Below are 25,498 nucleotides of genomic sequence, written 5' to 3' on the forward strand. Positions count from 1 at the left end.
TTAAGTTCGACGTTCACCTATGGACATATTTAATATAATAATGAGCAAGCACGGTATGAACTTTTTGTTTCATTTTTTTTTTCTAGATCCATTCTGTTAAAAATATACAGTGTACATGAAGATTACATGCCTTTATAGTGTCAGCGTCACTAGGTCTGTTCTTTAAGAGCTAATATGTAGGCATAATGAATTTTGTTATCTTTTTATTCAGTAACAACATGGATTCCACTAGTCCAACCATTCCACTACTCAATGACTCCCAGAACGTGATGGGAAGTCCAGAATTGACTGTTACCGTTTTTCTGTACGGCGTCCTCATCTCTGTAACAGTCATTGGAAACGTCCTAGTCATCGTCTCATACGCACAGGACAAAGAGATACGAAAACGAACTACAAATTTTATCATTTTAAACCTGGCGATAGCAGATCTATTGGTTGGTCTGGTATCGCTGACCATCAATTTATCTCGTATTGTCACAAGGCGGTGGCTGTTTGGAGAGACCGTGTGTAAACTCTACGGCATTGTCGATTACGTTATAACCAACATATCGGTTGCCATGATCGTTTTCATCAGTCTTGATCGGTACTACGCGATTGCAAAGCTCCTAGAGTATCACCGTTTCGTGTCGCTGTATCGAGTTAAAGTATCGATCATTGCAACCTGGTCGTCTATCACGGTGTACTGGAGTCTGGTCGCGTTCGGTTGGCCGTACTTACAAGATGAAATACAGGCGGTTGATTATTCCACTGAATGTTACATGGAGTATCTGATTAACCCAATTGCTACCTTCGTTGCCGTCCTTGTGGCAACCGTCATTCCTCTCTTGAGTGTCGTGATCCTCAACACTTTGATATTTTTGAAGATTAAAAGACAGTGGGGTCGCTTCCGTAGAATCAAAGTCAGACAAAATTCGGCCAAGTTTGTCACTTCTGCAGAACAAGGAGTCCGAGGATCGAACTTTGCTTCGCTTCGTCAGAACCGCGCAGAACGGTATTCTACAGACACATCCCAAAGACCCTCCCAAAGTCGTTGCCGAGGATCAGCGGGAAGCACGGTCTCACTCACGGTCAGCTTAGACCACAATGCACCTCTGTCTGACGTCATAAAGACGAAGGTGGCCAGGGAAAAATTACGCAGAAATGTAAAGATGGCCTCGAAGCTAGCACTGTATGTCCTGATCTTCGGGGCGTGCTGGCTCCCGTACCAGATCATCGTAATAGTAAGTGCCTTCTGCAGTGGTTCGTGTGTCCATAAATTGACTTGGGACATCACTGAAAATATTCTCTGGGCTAATTCGGCCATCAATCCCTTGCTCTATGCTCTGACAAATAGGAGATTCCGCCGTAAAGTCACAGCTATGGTGTCGTGTCCCCTACGACTCCCAAGAAATTAATGTAGGCCTAAACTATGGAAGCAACACAGCATTTCGTCAACATGTGTCATAACGTAGGCGTCGCATTGTTCGAATAAGGATGGACACATGAATAAAGGGAATGTTCAAATTCGGCTCTGATCGTTAGAACATTACGTCATTTGAGAGCTAACCCTAGCATCTTAAACCAAAAGCGTTTCCTTCACCGTGCTCATGTGTCCTTCTGGTCAACTTCTTGATAAAGATGCACTTCTTTGTGTATCCTTAATGTGTGGTTCGGATGCCATCGTGTGACCTTCTGTACTTGCTTCGGCTGTTGATTGAATTTTTGACCATGTTCCCGGCCAACTTCGCATAAAATTGGAAATTCTGTATGTTCGTATGTTCATCTTGTGTCAATTTCGGGACAGTTTGGCACTTCTTTTATAAAGTGCAGGAGTCACACCGACCCGAAATTGCATGAGCACTGCAATGGAAACGCGATAATGGGAAATTTAATGTTCAAAGTCGGTACTAATCGTATAATCCTCTAGTCATTCATGAGGGCATCTTACGGAATCCTATATGACTGTCGATGGATATTTCCAGGCCCTAGCAGCAACTGCGTGAGTGGTGGTATAACCTCCGGGTAGCCAGTGTGCTTCCTTCCTGTGTCCTTTGGTAAACTTCTTGATAAAGATTCACATCTTCATGTAACTTTAAGCATCGTATTTATTTCGGCTGTTGATTGGTTATTAATCAAGTTCAGGGCTTACTTCGCATAAAATGAAAACATTCTGTATTTGTATGGCTACCTTGTGTCAATTTCGGGCCAATGTGAAGTCATCCTAAGAAGGACCTGGTGCATCTTCTTCTTATATAATTTCCAGACCCCCCAAAACAATGCAATCGTGAATCAATGGTAGTCTGTGGACAGTAGGTGTGAATATTCTATTCCTTTCGTAGGCATAAAAGTTGTGATATAAAGTGAAGTCTTCGTGGTGATTACCCGAATGATCGCAGATAATTGGTAGTTGTCAGATAGCTGTCAACGTGACTACACTTACTGCTAGTCGAAAAGATTGTAAATTGTTCTATGAATAGTGGTATATGGTTGCAAAGCAAAATCATTACATAGAGGAACACCGGGTTAGATGAACATTGAGAACGAACAAACACACAGGCAAAACACATTTCACTATGTTTTGACAAAATATTTTGATATGTGCCCTTTCAAAGAGTCATGCTAATATCACGCTAAACTAGGCGTATATTTGACAATTTAGAGTTTCACGTTCGTGACTTCACCCACAATACACTAATTCGTGATAGTGTTCGATTTCTAAAAGCCTGTTACATTAAACAGCCTCCTAAGATGATAATGGGGTGTATTCGTTCTCGTTTTTGTGTATGTATGTGGGGGTTTGTGCGTGTGTGCGAGCGTATCAGATATGTAGCCCCTACACGGGGCGACAATCCGTGACGCTTGTGCAGTTCCCAGTTTTTGACCTCGAAGGCGACAATCCATGATGGCAAAAAAAAAAAAAAATTGTTGCGACACGGATTGTCGCCCCGTCAAGGATTGTCGCCCCGGGCTCGGGGTGGTTCCTCCCGTGTTAAGCTTTGGTGGGATGGGTATGACTGTTTAGTTATGCGTATGTGTGTGTGTGTGTGTGTGTGTGTGTGTGTGTGTGTGTGTGTGTTTGGAGTATAATAATACAATAATTATGTAGAAACTGTGCATGTGGGGTGGTTGTATAGTGGTAGTGGTTTGTTTGTCTGTGTGTATACGTGTGCCTGTATGCGTACGTGTGTATAGTGACGGGGTATATCAAAGGGCATGTGATGGTGCGTGTTTGTGGGCGCAGTTTTGTGCCTGCATGGGTATCTGAGGGGTTTGGTGTTCGTGGGCTACGTAGGCCGTGCGTATGTGTGTTGTGTGTGAGCGTTTGTGTGTCTACGTAAGGCCCCAGTCACATAATGCTCTGCGTCCAGCGTTACGTCCAAATAAGTCTCTCTTTTTTTCTGAGGACACCCGGGGATCTCTTGCTGTCACCAGAGCATTTTTACAAAACATATGGGGAAAAAAATATGCGGGCAATACGGAGAGATGCGACCAAATGCGAATACTTGCGTCCACTTACGGATATTCTTACGAATTGGCACGTAATTTTGTTCTTTCAACTTGCATAAACTTCCGAATAGTTCGGAACACTTGTGGAGAGTTGCGACTATTTACGGAGAGTTGCGGATATTTTCGGATGGTTACAGATTGTTATGAATAATTATGTACAATATGACGATCCCTGCCAAGTCAATGTATTATGACAGCAAATTTATCACATATTGGACTGTCTTACATTGTACACTGGGGAAAACTGAAATTGAATTTACGCACAAGTTGTGAAAAGTTTTCGCATTTCTTCAATTTGCTTTACAGTAATGAAAGATATATGAAATTCTGAACTTGAAGTTTGAATCTTATTTGTGCAGCTCAAATATGGATAAACATCATAAATGTAAATACTACATAACATAATTATACCACAAATAGAATACTATCTAGATTGATAACTTAAACAGAGTGAAAAAATATTACTTACAGTCATGGAATAGACAAACTGTGGTTACGCTGTCATTGTGCAGCGATATTCATGACTTCCTGGGTTATGTTAAGGAGATTGTTATAATAACGCAATGCCTGTTACATTTCAGGGGGAAAAAAACCAAAAACATTAGGACATTCAAACACTCCTCCGACACCCAAATACAATATTAAAAAAAAAAAATGTAATATCCATGGAGCGTAAAGTGGGTAAGACTATAGGGAAATACTAAATTCGTTCTCATTTTATACAGTTTATCGCTGTTCCACACCTTCCCGGTCAGAAAAGTGAAAAAAAAAATGCTGTCACCTCATCTTCAACCCAAAAATTGCCTTCCGAGTTTCGAAAAATATACATTCAAAGAGTACAAGGAAAAAATGTTCAGCATCAATGGTCAAGCGATGTCATGCGTATATGGGTGCCACCTAAAATGACCATAAATCTTCTGCTGCAGGCGCTACTGTGGCAATGAAAATGCCTTCAGCGTGTATGAGCACGTGTTTAAAGAGTTCACACCAGCGTTAATCTAAAAATAGTATGGGTGTGTCAATTTCAGCCGTGAGGCGGGCTAGACGAGAGAGAGACCGAGAGAAAATACATACGAGGGAGGTACCCTCCCCAAATGTTATCTGTCTTTGTTCATTCTTCACTGCAGTCATTTTCTTCCATCAGTCTTAACTACAAAGTCCATACCACTATTCTTTGTCCCAGAATAAGTTTGGCATGCTTTATTGCATTGGCGAATAATTTCCACACGCCGTAAATAATTTGTCAATCGTTAGTTGATTTTAGCAAAAACGAGCTGCCATATGCACACCGCTAATGCATACGTAATACAAACAATCACCAACAAACACTCAAACAAATCCTCATAATGCAAATAAACCAACTCAACACTTTTTTTTGGTTTTTCCTTGATATTTATTAATTTCATTCAAATCATTCATAAATCGACCCATTCTTGATGTAACATGAACAAAAAAGTTACAAATGGCAATTCGAAACACAAACAAATCCATTTGTCATTTTACACTACAAATGATCTCAAGATAACTCGATTATAGACCAACCCTACTAACAATTTCTTCACGAGAAAGTTTTGACATGTAGGGCCCTACCAAACCTATATCCCTTGAATATATTGGTTTGGATCATGTAACACCTCCTTACTTATAAGGGCATATACATAAAAAACACACAAATACATTATACAAATCTAGAATGAAATCAGTCATAAAAAAAACCGACCAACCCCCCCCCCCCCCCAACCGAAACAAATCTAGGGCTTACATCTATCCTAAATATTAAATCCTACCAAAATCTGCATACCATTTATAACTATCCTTCTTCAAATCCAATCCCCAACCCACCAACCCCTGATTAACTAAAGCCATAATCATCCCACACCCACATTCACCAACCCACATACATACACCCCCCACACACACACACGAAGGTTCGTTATTCCGAAGGTTCGTTTTTTTTTTTTTTTTTTTTTTTTTTAAGCTTCATTTATCCGAAACACACAATTCCCTGTACCTAGAGGTTCGTTGATCCAAAAATGAAATTCGGAATAACGAACCTTCGAATAAAGAACCTTCGGACTGTAAGAGCCTTCAGAATAACGAACTTTTGCAATAACGAAATGTAACCCCCTCCCCACATACACACACACACACCCGAACCGATACCACATTCCTTCCTGATGAAACGACTTCCCAATGTTCATAAATAAGACATAATGGACCGTACGCAGAAAAGCAGCATCCGCCCGCACGCAAGCACCACTCCGAATTCATAAACAAATCCGCCAAACAAACTCACCAAAGTCAAAGCTGCTGATGAAATCAATATCAACGTTTATGCCAGCAACAGCTTACTAGGTATCCCTACCCACGCGCAGCTGAAAACACATACGCAAAAAGCTGACATAACAAACACATTCTTCCATCATATATATATATATATACACACACACACACACACACGCACAAACGGACACTAAATCATCATGTGCGCGCGCACATACACACTTCCTTGAAACCTCACCATGACTTTTTACATGGCATGTTTGCATGGATGCATGTAGCCATGTTAGTTATGTGTTAGTATTTCAATGACTATGTCCAGAACGATATTACCCAGCAAAATGTGCTTCGAGGACGGGCGACAATCCGTGCCGCCAGCCCTCGTCACGGATTGTCGCCAGACGACAATCCGTGACGGGGGCGACAATCCGTGACGCCAACGCCGGTCACGGATTGTCGCCCCGAGCAGGGGGCGACAATCCGTGTAGGGGCGACAATCCGTGTCGCAACAGACGCCATTATCTGATCACCGAAACCTGTCATGGTAATAGGGCATACCCATCACTCGAAGCATAAAAACATGATGGTGTTTTGGTTGCTTTTTTAAACGAAATATATAGCAGTTTATGATATCATGGTTGGTGCTTGGAACATCTATAGCAGCATGACCAAACCTTGCACAAGCATGACAACCATATACAAAGCAGCTTTATTTTACTACTTCTTTTTATGTATACATGTATAGTGACCAAAAAGTTGAAACTAAAAGATGAGACATCTCTGATACCAAAAAAAAAGGTACATTACATATATATGTACATTCCCGTAATATTCTTGGAGTTGAGGCCGCACAGTTTTACCTTAAAATGTGATATGAATCACAAGATAATGTCCGCCATGCCCCCTACATTAGGTGGTTACATAATCATAACGATGTCTTATTGTATTGTCCCACATCTATGGGGCATTTTCACCCCATAGATGCATGTTGGATTTGATGAATAAAGTCAAGTCAAGTAACTAGAGTGGTAGAGGTTGCATCAAAACCGGACCTCAAAGATCTAAAAGGTCTGATTTCAAAAAAGTTTTTCATGTTTTCTTCAACTATTCCATAAAGTGATATACGTCACAGCCACTAACTCGAAATAGCAGAGGTGATTTTTAATTAAAATTATTTAAATTAAATCATTTAAACTAAATTAAACTATTTAAATGCATGCTCAAACATCCTTTAAATTACTCATGTTGACATGAAATAAGATGGAAATAAGAAGATGTGTCAGCATTACACGGTTATCATGGTTTTGTAACAATATTGCAACGATGATTTCACGGCGAATTTTTTTTTTTTTTGAAGTTCCTGCATTTTATATGTACAATCCACTGTGAGATTGTGGATTCATTACCCTCATATTCTTTTCAAATCTGTTTATGTGGCTGCGACGTGTGTCACCATTCTATGACAGACTGAAATAAGCCTTCACAACTATATTTTTGTCGCGATCTTTGATAAAACTGCCATATTGAGTGATGTTTACTCGGTTCATCAAAGTGAATGAAGATGGCATGGCATTACACTTTAATGATTCAAGCCAGTTGTCCCAAACTGAAATCCTCCGAGGATTGTCTATACATTTTTTTTAATGTTACAATACGTTTCATCATATAGAAAAAAAAACCCGGACGAGTTGCTTTGTGTGTGAGTGAGTGTGTGTGTGTGCGTGTGCGTGTGTGTGTGTGTGTAGAGAGAGAGAGAGAGAGAGAGAGAGAGAGAGAGGGCTAGGGCAAGTGACTGAGCAAATATATCCGTGAGAACGTAAGTAATTATCCTCTTTCTCCCCCCCCCCCCAAAAAAAAAGTATTATCAATTCTCAACTCAACTCAACTCAACTTTGCTCTTATTTTATTTCCATCATCACAAAGAAAAGAAAAGAAAAAGTTGACATAATCCAAAGTGATACAATTTTTTTTTCATTTCTCTTACACTCGTCCGATAAAGGATTTTTTTCAATACAATATAAATTATACACGAATGATGTCGTAAAAAAGAAACAATGCACTTTGTCATGGCAACAAAAATAGTAAATAATCACAATGATGGAAAACAGTGTTCCACTAAAAAAGCCACGCTTGTAAAACGTGGAACACTGGAACAAAGCAACAACAGCACCAATTTGTTATACCAATAAGACATATTCATTTTAAATTCTTCTATATACTATTGTACATTTTACTCATTGATATAATGATGTTGATACTATGAACAATACTTACTAGGATTTTAGGATGCAAACGTATAAACTATATAACATATCACATTTGTGGCACAGACACTATGGGGCCAGGTGTGCCAGGAAAATTGAACTGAAAGGAAGATATGCAATCGGCCACAAAAAAAAAACATAACGACGACAACAACAACAACAATAACACAATACACAGAAACAACAGAATTTGAGGAAATGCACTCAGACAGATACTGGACAACGAAGAACGAGGAAAAAGGAGCAGGGAAGAATAGAGAAGGAAAAGGAGAGGGATGGAAAAGGTCTGTGGACACACTACAAAATCTCAAGGAAAAGTGAAACATGACGGGTTTTTTCATTGAACAGAATTAACTGGTATATTTAGAAAACAAATATTTTTTGAGTTTATACCTAAATGTAATTAACTTCACAGATTCTTTTAGATCATTATCTAAGCTATTCCAAAATCTGGGTCCGGTATAAACAAATGTATTTTGAGTGTGTACAGTTCTAACTAAGGGAAGATGAAATTCTTTAGATTGTCTAGTGGGATAGTTATGTACGTGGCTGTTACGGTGAAATAAAGAATAAAATATTTTGGGTAGATGATTGCAGTTGTAATTAAACATAAATTGACCAAGTTGAAACAAATACAACTCTTTTATTTTCAGAATTTTGTGCTCAAGGAAAAGCTTGTCAGTATGTGCTCGGATATGAAGGTTAAAAACGATTCTGAGCGCCATCTTTTGCAGAAGAAAAAGTTTATCTAACAATGTCGAATATGTATTCCCCCAAGCAAGAATTCCGTAATTCAAGTACGGCAATACCAAACTTGAATAAAGCGTAATCAAAGCCGAAGAAGGAAGATAATATTTCAATCTATTCATTATGCCTATGTTACGTGCAATTACTTTACAAATATTGTTTATGTGACACTTCCATGATAACTTATTATCAACACAAACACCTAAGAATTTAATAGACGAAACCTCTTCTAGGGGATTAGTGTCAAATATAACATTACCTGGTAATCTATCTAAAGAATTACTGAAAAACATATACTTTGTCTTCTCAATATTCAGTGACAATTTATTTGCATATATCCATTGTGAGACATTCTTCAATTCATCATTCACTGTACTAATCAAAGTATTAGGGTCAGGGTGGGAATAAAAAAGATTGGAATCATCCGCGAATAATATGAAAGAGAGTTTATCTGAAGATCTATAAAAATCATTAATGTAAACTATAAATAACAGTGGGCCTAACAAACTTCCTTGCGGAACACCACATTCTATTTTCTTCATAGAAGAATCAAAACTGTTCACATGTACATATTGAAATCTGTCAGATAAATAACTCGTAAACCATTGCAAGGCTTTTCCGCGAATACCATAATGGGATAACTTAGAAAGAAGTATACCGTGATTAATCGTATCAAAAGCCTTTGAGAAGTCCAGGAAGATGCCTATTGTATGCGAGAATGTATCAAGTGCATGTGTAATCTTTTCCACAAAGGTAAGTAAAGCGTGGGTGGTGTTGTGATTTTCTCTGAATCCAAATTGAAAATTCGTAAATATATTACTCATATTGAAAAATTTTACAGTTCGGATATATACTATTCTTTCCAAAATTTTAGAAATTGAAGTTAATAACGATATTGGTCTGTAATTATTGACATCATTTTCTCCCCTTTCTTATATATAGGTATAACTTTGGCAGTCTTCATTTGACTTGGTACAAGCCCAGTACTAAGTGATAGATTAATAATATATACTAAAGGATCTATTATTTGAAGAATTATATTTTTCAACAAATAATTATCGATTCCATCACAACCTGGCTTTTCCCTTCTTTCAAATTATTAATAATATCAATAACTTCTTCGTTATACGTAGGGTCCAAAAATATAGTTTTAGGATTAGGTATATCTAAAAAATCAAAAAAACACTTTATTAGATGAAGGGATACTTTGTGATAAATTTTTCCCAATCGATGCAAAAAAATCATTAAAAATTTCGGCCATACCAGCAGGTACATTGCTTGAGGTATTACCCCATCGTACTTCTGAAATACTAGATGCATCATTAGATGTATTCATAACATCTTTTATTGTTTTCCAAGTATTCTTTATATCATTTTTATATTTCATTATCTGGTTGACATAAAATTTTCTCTTTTGTAAACGCAATAAATTAGTAAGCGTGTTTTTGTAAGTCACATATTTTTGTCTGTTTTTATCCGTAGGGTTACTCCTGTATTTATAAAACAAATTATTTTTTCTATTAATCGATCTTAAAAGTGATTGGGTTATCCATGGGAGTCTTGGAGTTCTTTTATAAGAACTTTTCCTTGTGCAAAACGGAATATGTTCATCAATTTTAGAAGTGATAGTTTTCATAAAATAATCATAACACAAATCAAGATCGGTATTGTTGTATACAAAAAACCAATCAATATCTTTTAAACTATTTTGCAAATTAATAAGATTATTGGCCGTAATCTTACGGCCAATAATTCAGGACGCAAGCCAAAACAAGTATCATACTTTCCATAAATAATGTGGGCGTAGTTCATCAAATAACATCCCCACGCGCACATGACCACTTTGTACCACACGCACTTCGTATTAGGTTCTGATACGGACTTTTAAAGTCCTCCGGAATCATCGTATTTGGAAATGTTAAATGTGAAAGACCCAAGGGCTTTATCATGATATTTTATTATATGTAGAGCAGAAATTAGAAATGTTTTTAGGGTAATCAGTTTTTCCAGGCTAGTGTTTAATAAAACCCCTCTTGGACGTGAGGCAATTTTTGAAGATTGAGAGTATTATATATTAATATTCCCATTGGATGATACTTTTAATATGAACCAGTCAAGAAAAAAAAAAACCATTGATGTGTATTCTGTCTATCATTCTCTCTCTCTCTTCCGTATGAGAGAAATAACAACAACAAAAAATAACGTTATATATTTCGTCAGGGCTGCCCCACGAAACACACTTTTCATTTTATATCTACGCAGCGCAAAGTATTCTTGCCTTAAAAAAAAAAGACATTCATTCAGGCTCGTCAATCTGGTATGACGTTCACGACGTCAGGACTTGATGCTAAACTATCCATGTTCTAAAACAATGCCTTTATGCCATCCCAGCTCAAGTTCGGGCAGTCCACAAGTATGTATAATAATTGGGTGTAGTACATTATACATTATTGTTTTTCTTTGACGTCAAATATCATCATTGCATGATGTGTCATATTGAAGCTTCTCTTTTCCTTCCTCTCTTCCTCCTTCTTTTCTCCATATCTCCCTCTCTTTCCCTTTCTCTCTCTCTCTCTCGCTGTTATGTTGAAAAGAAAACTAGCAATCGAAATCTGATTTGTTGGCGCTTCAGATACCGAGAGCAACAAAAACAAATGCATGTACCGTTTACACCACGATTTTTTTTTCGGCTGCAGTAGTAACAGAATGTATTAAGTTTGTCTTGTGTGGAAGAAATGTTTACACACACGCATACACACACTTATTTAAGCATATGTGTATTCGCATGACATAATAAAATGTATTAGTAGGACCTTTTGGATGGTACTAGTAAATGGAATGGACTAATGCACTTATTCAAATACATTATACATATATTGACGTCAGAATCACGTGTTAAAAAAGCCCTAATAACCCAGGTTAAACCTGCAGAGTGTAATAATCATGATTTGCATAGTTTAATGAAAATCACGATTACTCCCTCGATGAACAAAATGAGTAACAATAGAGTAGTATTCAAAATAGTTAATGTGTGTGTGTGTGTGTGTGTGTGTGTGTGTAAGTGTGTGTTGTGTGTGTGTTTTAAGGAGGGACCAAACAGGGTTTAGTTGTTTAAGGGGAAATGATATATACATATTTTTTTCTTGCCACACTTTCTGAATGGAGAATACAAAGGCTGATGAAAACAATACGTTACATGATTTCTTGCATTAGTGCGCTTTCACCTCAGGTAAATGATTTTTATGCATGTGTTGGGCACTATTTTGTAGTAATCTATGCTTCTGTTTTGCTTGTTTGGTTTATCCTTGTAGCTTAAGCGCATGGTTGTGGACCAAAGTTGTTGTTTTTTCCCTTATTATGCTTTAAAGAAATACAATCTGCAGTCTGGGCAAGGAAAAGACCTGCTACTAAGATAATAGAATGCATAATGCAATTGCAACCGCTTTGCAATATTCTGAATTCATTGATAGCCTCTGGTGTGTGGTGACATGAATTAAAAGATACACATATTCATGAGTTCTGGTGTGTGGTGACATGAATTAAAAGATACATATATTCATGAGTTTCGTTGTGCAGTGAAAATGTTTCCTGAAATATTTCGGGCAGACTGTCATTTATTTCTTCCAAATTAATATGATTGGTTCCTCTTTGAAGAACGCCATGGTTTGCCATCCAACCCGATGCTACCGAAACCTACATAGTTTAAGTCCAGTTGATTTAAAAAGAAAAAAAAATCACCATTTTATGTGAGTATAATGATTGTTGTTGCTGTTTATGGAACTATTTGATGTTTGAAGAGAACTATGTATGTCGTCTCCCAACGAGGAATTGTGAAGTTGAAATAATGGAAGTTTACCTGAACAGTTGCTGAACGAAAGCAGTTAGTGAGAGAAAGTAGGGTTATATGTCATGTATGTGCCCTTCTTTATCTCATCAAATGGCACTACTCCGTTAAGAAGAAAAGTTATCTATCCGTCAAGTTGTTGCTCTTATGGATTCAATTTGCTTTGTAACAACGACAACAATAAAACACACACATACTCACTTAAATGTGAAAAAAACCTAAACATAAATCTAACACATCATTCAAATAAGTGTTAGATGAAGGAACACGCTAAAAAGAAGATATTGGTTATTGTATCATAATGGTTTCATTTTATTTTATTTCATTTTATTTCTGCATTTTTCACAAAATATATATAACGTAACAAACAATTTTCCAATACTTACAATCACATCACATCCAACACCAAATTGATATAGATATTATCATAAATAATTGATCAATAATGAAGTATTGTATAGGTGAATTATAATCATACAGAAAACAATTGGAAAATCATTGCTTATTCAATCGAATTAATACACACAAAATGCAGGAGACCGTCATCTTTGATTAAGCTAAAGCTTGAGTTTGATGGCGGCCTCTGTGGTTGTGGTTATAACAAAAATACGACTAACATATATAAGTTAAACATTTTTGACAAAAGTCTTTTCTTTCTAGAATTTAATAGAACAGAGCATTCACAAAAACAACAAGATCGTAAAATACACAAGTCAGCTATTAGATGTACATACTAGAAGGAATACATGAGCGTATTTCATTCTGCAATCTAAACATTTACTATTGGTTTTGTGTGAGTCTATTAGAAGCAGCCTCACGTGGGATTTCTTTATCTTAATCGAATCAAGTGTCGAATAATTACAATAAATCTCTTAATAGCAGTATATCTCTCTATACAAAGATAGAATAAATTGTATACACACACATACACACACACATATATATATATATGTGCATATAATATGTGATAAAAACCTAAAATGGCATTAGACTGCCAAAAATAGAATAAATTGTATATATATACACTCAGCAAAAAAAGAAAGTAAACACATTTTCAAGTTTATCTTTCTCATAGACTATCTGGCTAAAAATGATGTTTGATAATACCATGTTAAAGGTGATTTAATTAGCTATAAACCTAGTAGGTCAATGAAAATGTTAACCTTACACATGAGTGAACACATTCGTTTTTCTCTTCCAAGGCACAAAAGTAAAAATTGCAAAATGGAGAAGTTGTTATTCAAGCATATTTCCTCTTCAATATAATAATTGGAACAACAGACAAATTTGACACAATAGAAATGCAAATTAACTTGCAAAAAATCAACCCATGATCTCAATAATGTCTCTGTAACCCTCCAAAGGTAAAGAAAGGCAAAAAATAATGGAGGAAAATGAAGAATCTTCTGTCAAATCCGCAGTCAAAAGACATAAGAAAAAATTATGGTAACAAAGAAAGTTGAATTTGAAACGTTATTCCAAATTAAGAACATCTTAAATTATATTTGGATCTTGAATTTGTCGCATGCATTCTTAAATTCCTTAATCAAAAGGTAAAATGAAGAAATTTTGTCGATTTTATCACCTTTACGGCTTATTCCCTATGTCATTTTAAGTTTGAAATGATGGAAAATGCTTATGTTCCACCTTCAGTTTCCCCACTATGTTTTAGTTTTGAATATAAGGGGAAACAAGGGAACGGAAACTTATTTCTACTGTTTCATTCATGTCTCTCATTGCGTTAAATTGATCTTTTGTTATCATTGCTATCTTGGAAGGCATTTGCAAATGAATTTCAATATGTCCAATTCTGCAATTTTTACTTTTCTGCCTTGGAGGACAAAAACAAACGTGTTCACACATGCGTAAAATTTCCCTTTGTACAAACCTACCAGCTTGATAGCCAATTAAATAATCTTTGATATGGTATATGACACATTGATTTTTATCTGAAGCTTCTATGAAAAATATCAACTGGAAAGAGTGTTTACTTTCTTTTTTTGTTGAGTGTATACATATACACATACACACACATTATATATGCATATTATATATATCTATAATATATACATATATATATATATACATATATATATAATATATGTATGTATATATATATATATATATATATATATATATATATATAACATATACCGATCATAGACAGAGTACAAATGGGATATAACAATTCCCTTCTGGGAAAGAAACTGCGTGTTTCAGGAACGTTTACAGCACAAGGTAATCCTTGCTGGATTGATATTGAACCTACTGAGCAAAGCAAAACAACACAATTAGGTTATGCAGTGAAAAACAGCGATTCCCACAATATTTCACATGCTATATAGTCGGGACATTTTGTTACATTTAACATTAAACATCCATTTCTTTTTCTTTTTTTTTTGAATTTACGTTCTGAAAATACATTCTGCATACAAGATAACTACTAGCTGTATCACAATAAGACAATTACAAACAATCAATTACAAATCAAATCCATATATCTACGTATATTTATTATCGTCTATTCACTCTCGATGTTTTTAGCTTGCATTTAGCTGTGTGTATTTTCATGTAGAATTCAAAAATTTGCTTTCAAAGGAAGGGAATGCGTATTCTATAGATAATGGGGGGGGGGGGGCTATGAAAGGGTAATAGTTTTTCTGCAACTTGCATTCAAAATCTTTTCCCATCTGTGCTAAGTACTCCAGAAAAATAAAAACGAAGCGAAAACAAAACCTCTCACTTTCTTGGTATATTTGGTCGATTGTTAAGGTTATCAATCAAATGTTGCAACTTTTATTGAACCCTTGCATTCGAAGAGCAGCCCAAAAGTTTTGCTGTTTTCTGCCGAAAGCGTTTGTTGGTTAGCGCGTAGAGAATAGGATTCATTGCGGAGTTTGCCCATTGAACATTCTCAGCAACATCCCAAAATAATTTAGGAATACACTCTCCCTCACAGAATGAGCTGACAATGGCGGTAAGCCCGTAGGGCAGCCAGCACGCTGCAAATATTCCTACGTAGATGGCGAGTTTCGTTGCGATCTTCAGGCTTCTTTTAAACATGTCCGCCGACAATTGTCGCCGAACATCTTCGGGTAAGTTGTTGTCGTTACTGACGCAGACTGTCAGAGAAACTGAACTGATTCCCAGTGGAGAAGTTCGTTTACCTCCTTTATGCTGCTGGGAAGAATTTGCCGAAACGCTCGAAGAGATCTCACGATCAACAGTGGCGGATTTGTTTCGATCATTAGAAAAGTTCTTCGACTTTGACGGTCCCTGGTTTATTTTCACTCGGCGAAACTGGTTCCACTGTTTCTTGATATTCACAAAGATCAGGATATTTAAGATAGCAATTCCGGTTGCGGGCATTACACAGTGTATAGTCTGAAAGGCCAAGGAGGCAATAGGATTCATGAGGTATTCCATGTAACATACCGTTGAGTAATCCACCATCTTGTTTTTATTTACTATGTACGTCCATCCGAATGCGATCAGTAGCCAATAGGCTGTCATGGATACCCAAGTTGTTGTAATCGCAATTTTGACCCGATGCAGCGACATAATTGTTTGGTATTTGAAATGTTTGGTCACCGCGTAGTATCGATCAAGGCTGATAAAAGCGATCATGGCAACCGACATGCTGACGGCAATGTAATCTACGACGCTGTACAATTTGCAAAATACCTCGCCGAAGAGCCACCTTCCCGATACGATCCGCGACGTGTTGATTGTTAGAGACACCATACCGACAAGGAGATCTGCTATGGCTAAGTTCATGATGATAAAGTTTGCGGTTCTCTTTCGTATATCCTTGTCTTGCGCGTAGGAAAAGATTACCATGCAGTTTCCGATGATTATTATCGCAATCAAAACACCGTACATGAAGAGGGTGGCAATGGATGTCTCACTGTCTTCGGTAACTTCAGCAAGGGGTTCACTTGTATACCAGATATCTTCAGTCGTGAGAGCCATCATCTATTCCGTGGGGAAAACAACAAAAGAGCAAGAAGTTAGATGCGCGGGCTATATATTAATATTTGCGATGGGTGTTCTCACACACTTTTGTGGATGTATGCTAATCATAATGCATGAAGACAGTAACTATAAAATGGGACCTGAATGTACAGTATTCCATCTGATCATGGACGAGATCACAAAAGTCGATTTCACAGGCAGAAAAAAAAAGTTTTCAGGATTTCACGAATTGAATTGCTTATGCCAACACACGGCCCTATCATCAACAGATATCTAAGATACTTAAGGGGAAAAAAAAAGTAATCGTATTTTGTTTGTATTTTGTTTTCAACATTTCTTTTCCTTTCGGGGAGTCGGACTAAATATTGATGGCAAGTTCACTTCATTTCATAAACTTTTTTTTTTTCGGTTTCCAAAAAATTGTATACATCTCCAGATCGAACACTAGTAACAATAGAAATGAAAATCAGATGAATACAGACTGAATTATAAAAAGAATAGTTACTGCATATACAGCTAATCAGTCCGAACAGTTAAATGTTTATAGAAAGTGAAATAATGTTTCGAGGGAAATTATAGAATAACATAATAATCACCTATTATGCTTCTTGGGGAAGGTCCCAAGAAGAGAAATCATCATACCCACATGCACGCACACTCCAAGCACCCACACACCAATACACAACAGAACAAAAACAAAATCAAAGGAAGAAAACAGCACAGAAAGGATCGCCTTAAAGAGTGCTTTCAACAGAAGATTATGTGAGTATGAGCAGGACAGGTGCCAGAGAAAAGAAAACATTGGAAACTTCGCATTTGAGCTGCCTCAGAGATCATTGGACTTCAATAACCATGCTAAATTTATATCTATATACTCATTTTGAATGATTTAAGCATTTATGGTGTCACCGAAGTTAATCGTGAAATTAGTTCGTCTTTGCATTTATGTAACTTACACTTTAAAAATCCGGAAGCTTATTGCAAGTCAGCATGCAAAAATTTCCATTAGGGCCCCTCATAGGTGAAAGTACTTTGAAATATTCGTCGTCTTCAAATACATTTCATTCTGACTATTTTGATTATTCTTGTATTTCTTGGTTTGTGTGCTTGCTTTTTATTTAAACAAAGACTCTAAAACTTCAGGCAGTTGGCAGTTCAGCGTAGACTGATCAGATCAGTGTATGCACGTAGACTGCAACAGTAAATGTATTTCAACATTTTTTTCTTTTCTTATTGATAGCTTTAAATACGAGTCTAACCTGAGCTTCGAAATGCATGTATTCCGCCATTCATACAGGTGAGATTGTCGCTGATTACAGAATTAATTATGTTCTACTTTAGAATCATGTTTTAACTGGTAAATAGCATCTAGTTTCTTGAAGTAAGTTTGTTCAAAATAAGAAAAGTATTCCAATGGAGGTTTCAATTAAACTATCACCAATAAAATGCCCCCTTAATTTCGTTCTATCTGAGTATGATCTATAGGAGTTGGCTTGACATAATATGACCAGGAATGTTATTAAAGACGTAACTAGCAGGGAATTATAAGCATTATAATCCTACATTTTTGCGTGGATGACATTAAGGATAGCCTGAATCCAGTCATTTAAATGATTGAATTAATTCACCAGCAACAGTGTCAAGAAGGGTTTATGGATCTTTGTGAGAAAACAAGACAGTAGAATCATCTGCGAATGAAATATAAAGACAATAGGAAGATAAAAAGGGTGGTCAAAACGGAAATCTTGTCTATGAATATTCAAAATTTGAATATATATACTCACTACATGGATTGTAAAATCACTTTTCACCAACACTTGACGACCAAGCAAGCCGTTGTCGCGGGCTAGCTCAGCCGGGCAACACCGCTTGAGAGATGACAGAGCTACTTGTGACACGGGTAGATTGGTCAGACGTTTAAAGGAGTCTAACCATTGGTAATTTATATTCAAGCCTCCTCTCTGCGTAGCGTGATTTGGTAGCAAACCGAGCAAGTGTTGATGTCTTGATGTGCATTGATTGGCGGGTAAGGCAGACACGCAATCATCGCATCATAAGCATAATTCATAACAAGACCACAAAAGAAGAAGACGAAAAAACAAAAACAAAAACAGAAACCCAAAGAGAAGGTACTGAGAGTCACTTCCAGGCGCAATTCATGCAAGCGAAGGCTTGTATGGACAGATGAACATTAGCGTGCTCTTTACGACGCAAGAGAACAATTGCCAATCTTGACAATTTCGATTTCATACTGGTAAACTCTGTATGATTTGTTTGCTCTTACGTTGAGAAAGTTGATATTGGTTATGATGCCTATTTTCCCTGTTGGCAACCTCCCACCCCCCCCCCCCCCAACTCTTTTAAAGGTCCAGTTTACCTTTGGGAGCAGTGATTTCAAAAATGTTAAAGATATATCACATTTGATGCATATGTGTAGGTCTGTTGTATCACAAAACACCCTACCACATAACATTTTCGCAATAAAGCCTAAAATATAAGGAGATGTCAGTATTTTTCTCAATAAACCATAAATGTAGACGGTTTAGTCTGGAAACATTTTTATTATAACTATTATTCACATTTTTTTTTTGTATTTAACAACATCGCAACATCAATTATACGGATTCAAATTTTTACAGTGGTTGTTTCTATCCCTAACTCACATTTCAGAACTATTTTACTGCACTAATGCGAGGTTTTTGTTTCATCTGCAAATGGTAAATTATGCCTTTAAGGTTTGAGTTTGTTCAAAAGAAATAAAATGTTTAAAATAGAATTGCTTGTTCGTTTTCAGTTTTTCAGTTTTGACGGGTTTAAGATCATCTTATTTCTTCTTCTTTTCTTTTTTGTTCTCTAATGTTTGCATTCGTTTAATTTTTGCACATCCCATTCAATGAATTAAAATGCGTTACAGGCACACGTAGTAGGCCTAAATGTTCTTAAACCTTGCTGGCCATAAGATAGAGAAGGAAATACATGTAGATTTGAAAAATGAAAATGGAAATTAACACCAATAACAATATACTACATACTGACTTAAATAATGTATATAATAATCCGTGGAAATAAAGCCTTGCACGATATTTTAAACTCTTATTTTCAAGAACCATCAACAACCGTTTATTTGTTTAGATATTTATACATTCCTGTCATGGACAAGATCTTATGAGGTCCATTGATGTTAACCAAATAAGTTCTGGTGCACGAAGTCCTTTTCTTATGTTGTCGATCGGATTGTCCTGATTTAATTCTGACAATTTTTTTTTGTATCCTACATTTCTAGAAAAATTAGCCTGTTGACATTTATGGAACTTTGCAGTCCCAAAGAAACAGGAAAAAGTCAATCAGTCACAGGAGTCCCTTTATTTTTCGGTAAATGTGTTGCCAATGGCAGGAGCGATTCGACTTTTGTACGACCCAAATTTCTCAATGATAAAAGGAGGGTAGTTCGTTCAAGATGGATAGGGTTCACTATGAATGCGTGTTATTATTCAAAGAGCCTGTTTACGTAAATACTTTCCCCACGATGCTTGGCAAAAACGTTCATCCTTTTGAAATACATCGTTTTATAACGTTTATTATTGCCATCGTTTACCATGTCGTTCAAATTGTGATTTCACCATTTCTCAATTTCCTTCCGGTGTGCATCTTTGGACTTGCTTTCCGACAACCATTTTGGAATCTTCGTCTTGATCGTATGTACACTATGTCCGTATGAAAAGCCTAATCGATATTCCTTTGCACCTTGCTTCAACTGTCTCTGTCACACTGTTTGCTTTTAAACACTGTGGACACTGCTCCAATATTATGATAATGATATTATATATGCTGAGAATCCTGTTCAGTGTTTGCACTGCTCTTTCAGAGGGCCCTGCTAATGTTAATGGACAAGAGAGGAGACTGAATTTGGCATTTTGTTCTTCGTGGTCATCTACTCTGTCCTCGTTTCGATGATTGTCATCGTTTACCATGTCGTTCAAGTTTCATACTCGTTAGACATAGAGTTCAACGGTAAAGTCGTATAGGTAAAAATTTAATCGTGTTCGTAATATGGAAACATACACGTTAAGCTCTGTTCAGGTGAAGTTGTATCAGAATGTCCTCAGTTAATAATGATTATTACAATTTTATCACTGATTGACAGATGATGTCATCGATGGTGTCATCGACAGAATCTTGGTTGAAAAGGTCTGTCTGTGGGTTTATCCGATAATCTGAAGGAGAAAAGTGAATCATTAATTCTGAATTGTGATAAGATATATGGCATATGTCTGATTATTCTTTTATGCGGCCACGTAAGATATGATCAAGGTACTGTATTATAATTCAACACAAGTAAACATGGAATATTTGCATGCATTACATGGGTCCTTTACAATTCACAAAACACACACACTGGTCCTTCAAAAATATGCCAAACTACATGTCATGTATGAATATGAAAGATAGATATAGAGTCGCAACAAACACACTTCATAAAATGCGATTCAGACGCATTCTTTATAATTATTAAAAGAGAAACAAAAAGGATAAGGTATACAAGCAGACAAGAATGGATACATTGTTTAAAATGAATACATACACATTCGCATTTCAAGTTATAGAATAAGGCGAAACAATAACCTTCTAAGGGGAGAAAAATCGCGTGTCCCAGCAACATCTTCAGCACACTGTGACTATTATGGATGCATGTATTACTAAGACGTAGGACCAACCAAAGGCAAACAAATTCAAAGGAAATACGTTATAACGTACACTGTAGTCAAATACAGCATTCTTATATCGTATTACATGATATACATTGTGTGACATTATCAAATATAATTATATTATACAATACTAAAAGAAATGTTTTCAAAAATAAATTTTGTAGGGTCAATCTAAATAGGCATGTTAAAATTTGCGGACTGAGATGTTGCTGATTTTAAAGTGGAAAACAAATTAAACACCCGCCAGGTGTGATAACGACTCAAGAATCATAATTTTATATTCACTACGAAACTATCTACCTACGCAGTGGGATAATGCGTCACAATACGAACAGTGTGCTAAAGTGTTCATTATTACAATACTTTCTTTTGGGGGGAAAATATCATATTTTCACTTTCTTTAAAAGTATGTAGCGATTACTTCCATCCGCTTGTTTTCCTGTTTTTGTACAATAATTCTTAGAGAATTGTGCTGGAAAGTACGGTCATGATGATTTTGAAAAATGAAAACACTGCTAGATGGTGTGAAAAAATCATTTCGGACGAACTTCGAATAGCTTATAAATTGAACCCACAAGTAACACCCTAATTGTCTCTGAATATAGGTACACACATACACAAAGTTGTAAATAAGCACATGGCCCGGATGTACAATAACAGAAAGTACATTTTACATACATTACATACACATACACTTGACAAACAAACAAACACACACACACATACATACACACACACATACACACACATGCACCCAATTTCAGTGATTTACAAGGCTCTCTTTATATTTCTAGTATTAGCAATTAATGATGTACCATTTGAGCTTACTAAAAGTACCTCATTGGTATTACCTAATCAGAAAATACACTCATATCGGTCATAGAAGACATTTTTCAATTGAACTTTACTCAAATTACACCGCCATCCATTATCGAAGCCAAAACAGTATTATCATTTACAATGTTTTGGGGGTTTTTTTTTGTCTAAAATTAAAATTTCGTATGCGGGATCATAAGACCCCTCATGACCTTTAACATCATTATGAATATGATTCCTCATGACTTCTTTCACTGTTATACATAATTTGTATTATTCGAGGATGATAGTAATGTCTTTTTATCCAACTCCGATCTTGGTATATTGATTGATTCTTTATACACTGAATTGATAGAATTACGTCAGTAGATAAGGCTTAATAAACTACCAATAAATAAGTTATTAGAAAAAAAGAGAAAACTTTCAATAATTTCCTCAAAAATCTACCAAGAAGTATTTTCCCCGGATGACAGATAGAAGAAGTCTCTTCAATCAAATTGTTGTATTCCTAGGTTTTTTGTTATTTTTTTTATAATAAATTCATTTTGAATTTACATACTCATTCTGTTACGTCACATTATCTGAAAAAAAAATATAGGTGTCATACATACAGTTAAATTTTGACTTCCCACAATATGCTCTCTTCCTGTTATGCTCTACCTTGTTATTACCTTGTTCAAACTTTGGCATTACTCGCCTGGGGAAACACACATTTCCAAGTAGAGAAAGAATATTGATAATAATAATAATAAAAACTTCTATCATTTGTAACGGAACATGGAAATGCCATAGTGATATTTTCTTTCATGGAAATAACAACTTAAAGATTAATGATTTGTATATCGATTGCACTTTAATAGAACGATTCGTGTACAAACTCCCGAACCATTCTCTCCCTCTTGCATTCAATTCCATGTTCATAAAAAACGAAACTATCCATTCATATCAAATTCAATACAATGAACTTCACTTGTTATTTTTAACAAATCTATGACATTCTTTTTCTGGTCCTAAATTTTGAAATTCTCTTGATAGCAATATAAAATGAGTTTCAATGTTTTATACTTTTGCTTAAAAAAGATTTTTTGAAGAATTTTCTTTTTAAATCTGAATAATTTATTCTTTTGTGAGCTCTAATTTCAAGGTTTGTTATATATAGATCATAACTTTTTATTGTCTTTTGATGCAATTTTCTACCTATAACTCCCTATACACTGTACCTTCGGTAAGCCCATGCTATTCGTACTTCGCATGCTCCGGTTTTGACCTACCTGAAGCTGCCCATGCAATAGATACCAGTCGACAAACGAGACGATATGTTGCAATCGAGTGATGTTTATTATGTACAACAGTCGTACCCGTTTGTCGATGGTATGTATCTATTGCATCTATTTCTTCAAGAATTATTTTATACGTTCAGTTTACGGTCTATGGCTGCAACTGCAAGCATTGAAAGTACAAAGCAAGGAAATCTTTAATAGTAAAAAATATCAAAGCCAAGAAACCATCGAAACATGTTGCCACTGCAATTAATGTCCACCACTGAGTTTCACTGAAGCTGCCTATGTAACATGTTGTCCCGTTTGTCGACTGGTTTATTGCATGAACAGCTTCACTGCCATCTTCTCTCCCTTCTCTCTTTTCCCTGTCAAATTTAGTTTCCTCCTGTCACTCCTTCTACGCTTATCTCCTTTTGTCTTTTTCTTTTATAAGAGAGCTGCCTCTTGTCTCTTAGTGTACGTCTGTTTTTGTTTGTTTGTTTGTGTGTGTGTGTACTACTTTTTTGTTTATCTTCTTTTTTTTTTCTTTTCCTAGACAATTTGCCCAGTTTTCTAAGTTTTGCAATTAGTCATTATGTATACGGGGATTGCAAAATACGATCTCTTCTTTTCATTATTTGCCTCCATTTCCAACAACTTGGTTTCGGTATTTGCCATACATTATTTTACGACATATTATTGTATCACAGTTGACAGTTTGTTTTTTTTAATATGTCATTATACTGATTCCGTGTAAATATCTGCGTTCGAAATGTTTCATCGTTACTACACTACATTCTGTTGGAGATGAAATAGATAACTTCAACTACTCATCCATCCGTTGATAATTTTAAAAACCATAGGCCTACATCATTTAGCTCTTATATATTCGTACTCTGTCGGATTAAGACGCAACACTTCCATTACCTTCCCTGCTGAAAAGAACACAGTGTCCGACAATGTGAAACACAGTGTGAACACATTACACACACAGTATGAAATCTATTCACACTGTTGAATTCGAGTGTTTTAACATTGTGGACAACTTGTGAATCATCAATTCACAGTATGAAAGAAAATATTGTTACGTGAACTCTCTGTGAAATACCTCACCACGGTGTGAAATCATTTTCAGCACTGTTAAATTCGAGCGTTTTCATTATAGTCGACTATATGAACACACTGTGAACACACTGTGAACAACCTGTGAGACACTCTTGTCTTTCCAGAAGGGTTCCACTCCATTGGTCAATCTGAAACTACGCGAATTTTTGCCACGACACATACTGCACGGTCCACCGAAGCACTAGTTTACGCGATGAATAGTGATTTCTGCACCAAATCAACCCCTATACTGGGTATTTACGCCACGTTCTTTTATCATATACGTAAATACACTAATTAGTTACACGTTCAGCTATAAAGCTCCAAAGTTGATCCAGAACAAAATTTCAAAGTCAAGTTTGTTACAAAGATTGTGCACATGGGAAATGATCCCTTTTACACACCATGCTTTTACGTGCTGAACACAAGTGTAACATCATTAATCATAATTGTGCTCCGTGTTTGATATTTAGGGGTTTTTTTTTGCAAGCTGTTGTCAGTGGCACAGTGGAATTTAGATTTTTTTTATTTGAGGTTGGTGCTTTCTGCAAATTGATGACAGAAATGATTATTTTGCTGCAACCTGCTGCCAGAAGTCTTTCCTCATCTTTGGTATGTTCTTCAGAAATTATTTCGATTGCTACTGTTTGCATTCAAATTATGTAACTTTTACACCCTTGCGTTCGAAGAGCATCCCAAAAGTTTTGCTGCCTTTTGTCGAAAACGTTTGTTAGTTAGCGCGTAGAGAATAGGATTGATTGCGGAGTTGGTCCATTGGACGTTCTCGGCAATACTCCAAGCTAAGTTAGGAACACATTCCCCGCCACAAAACGAGTTGGCAATAGCCATTATACCGTACGGCAGCCAACACGCTGCAAATATACCTACATAGATGGCGAGTTTCGTTGCGATCTTCAGGCTTTTCCTAAATCTGTCTGCCGACAATTGTCTCCGGACAGTTTCGGGCAATTTTTTATCATTACTAACGCAGACTGTCAGAGAAACTGAGCTGAC

General features: G+C 36.3%; 1 protein-coding gene across 1 annotated transcript; it reads left to right on the plus strand.

Moving 5' to 3' along the window:
• The first annotated feature begins 218 nt into the window (after nt 1–218).
• Nucleotides 219–1,394, plus strand: LOC139737998 (histamine H3 receptor-like). The gene has a single exon (XM_071648665.1). It carries the CDS (start codon nt 219–221, stop codon nt 1,392–1,394), a length of 1,176 nt encoding a protein of 391 aa, XP_071504766.1.
• Nucleotides 1,395–25,498: the final 24,104 nt, after the last annotated feature.

The sequence above is a fragment of the Diadema antillarum genome, unplaced genomic scaffold (assembly GCF_040938485.1).
Source record: "Diadema antillarum isolate AM-2024a unplaced genomic scaffold, OU_Dant_1.0 seq00000718_RagTag, whole genome shotgun sequence".
NCBI classification, from domain to species: Eukaryota; Metazoa; Echinodermata; class Echinoidea; order Diadematoida; family Diadematidae; genus Diadema; species Diadema antillarum.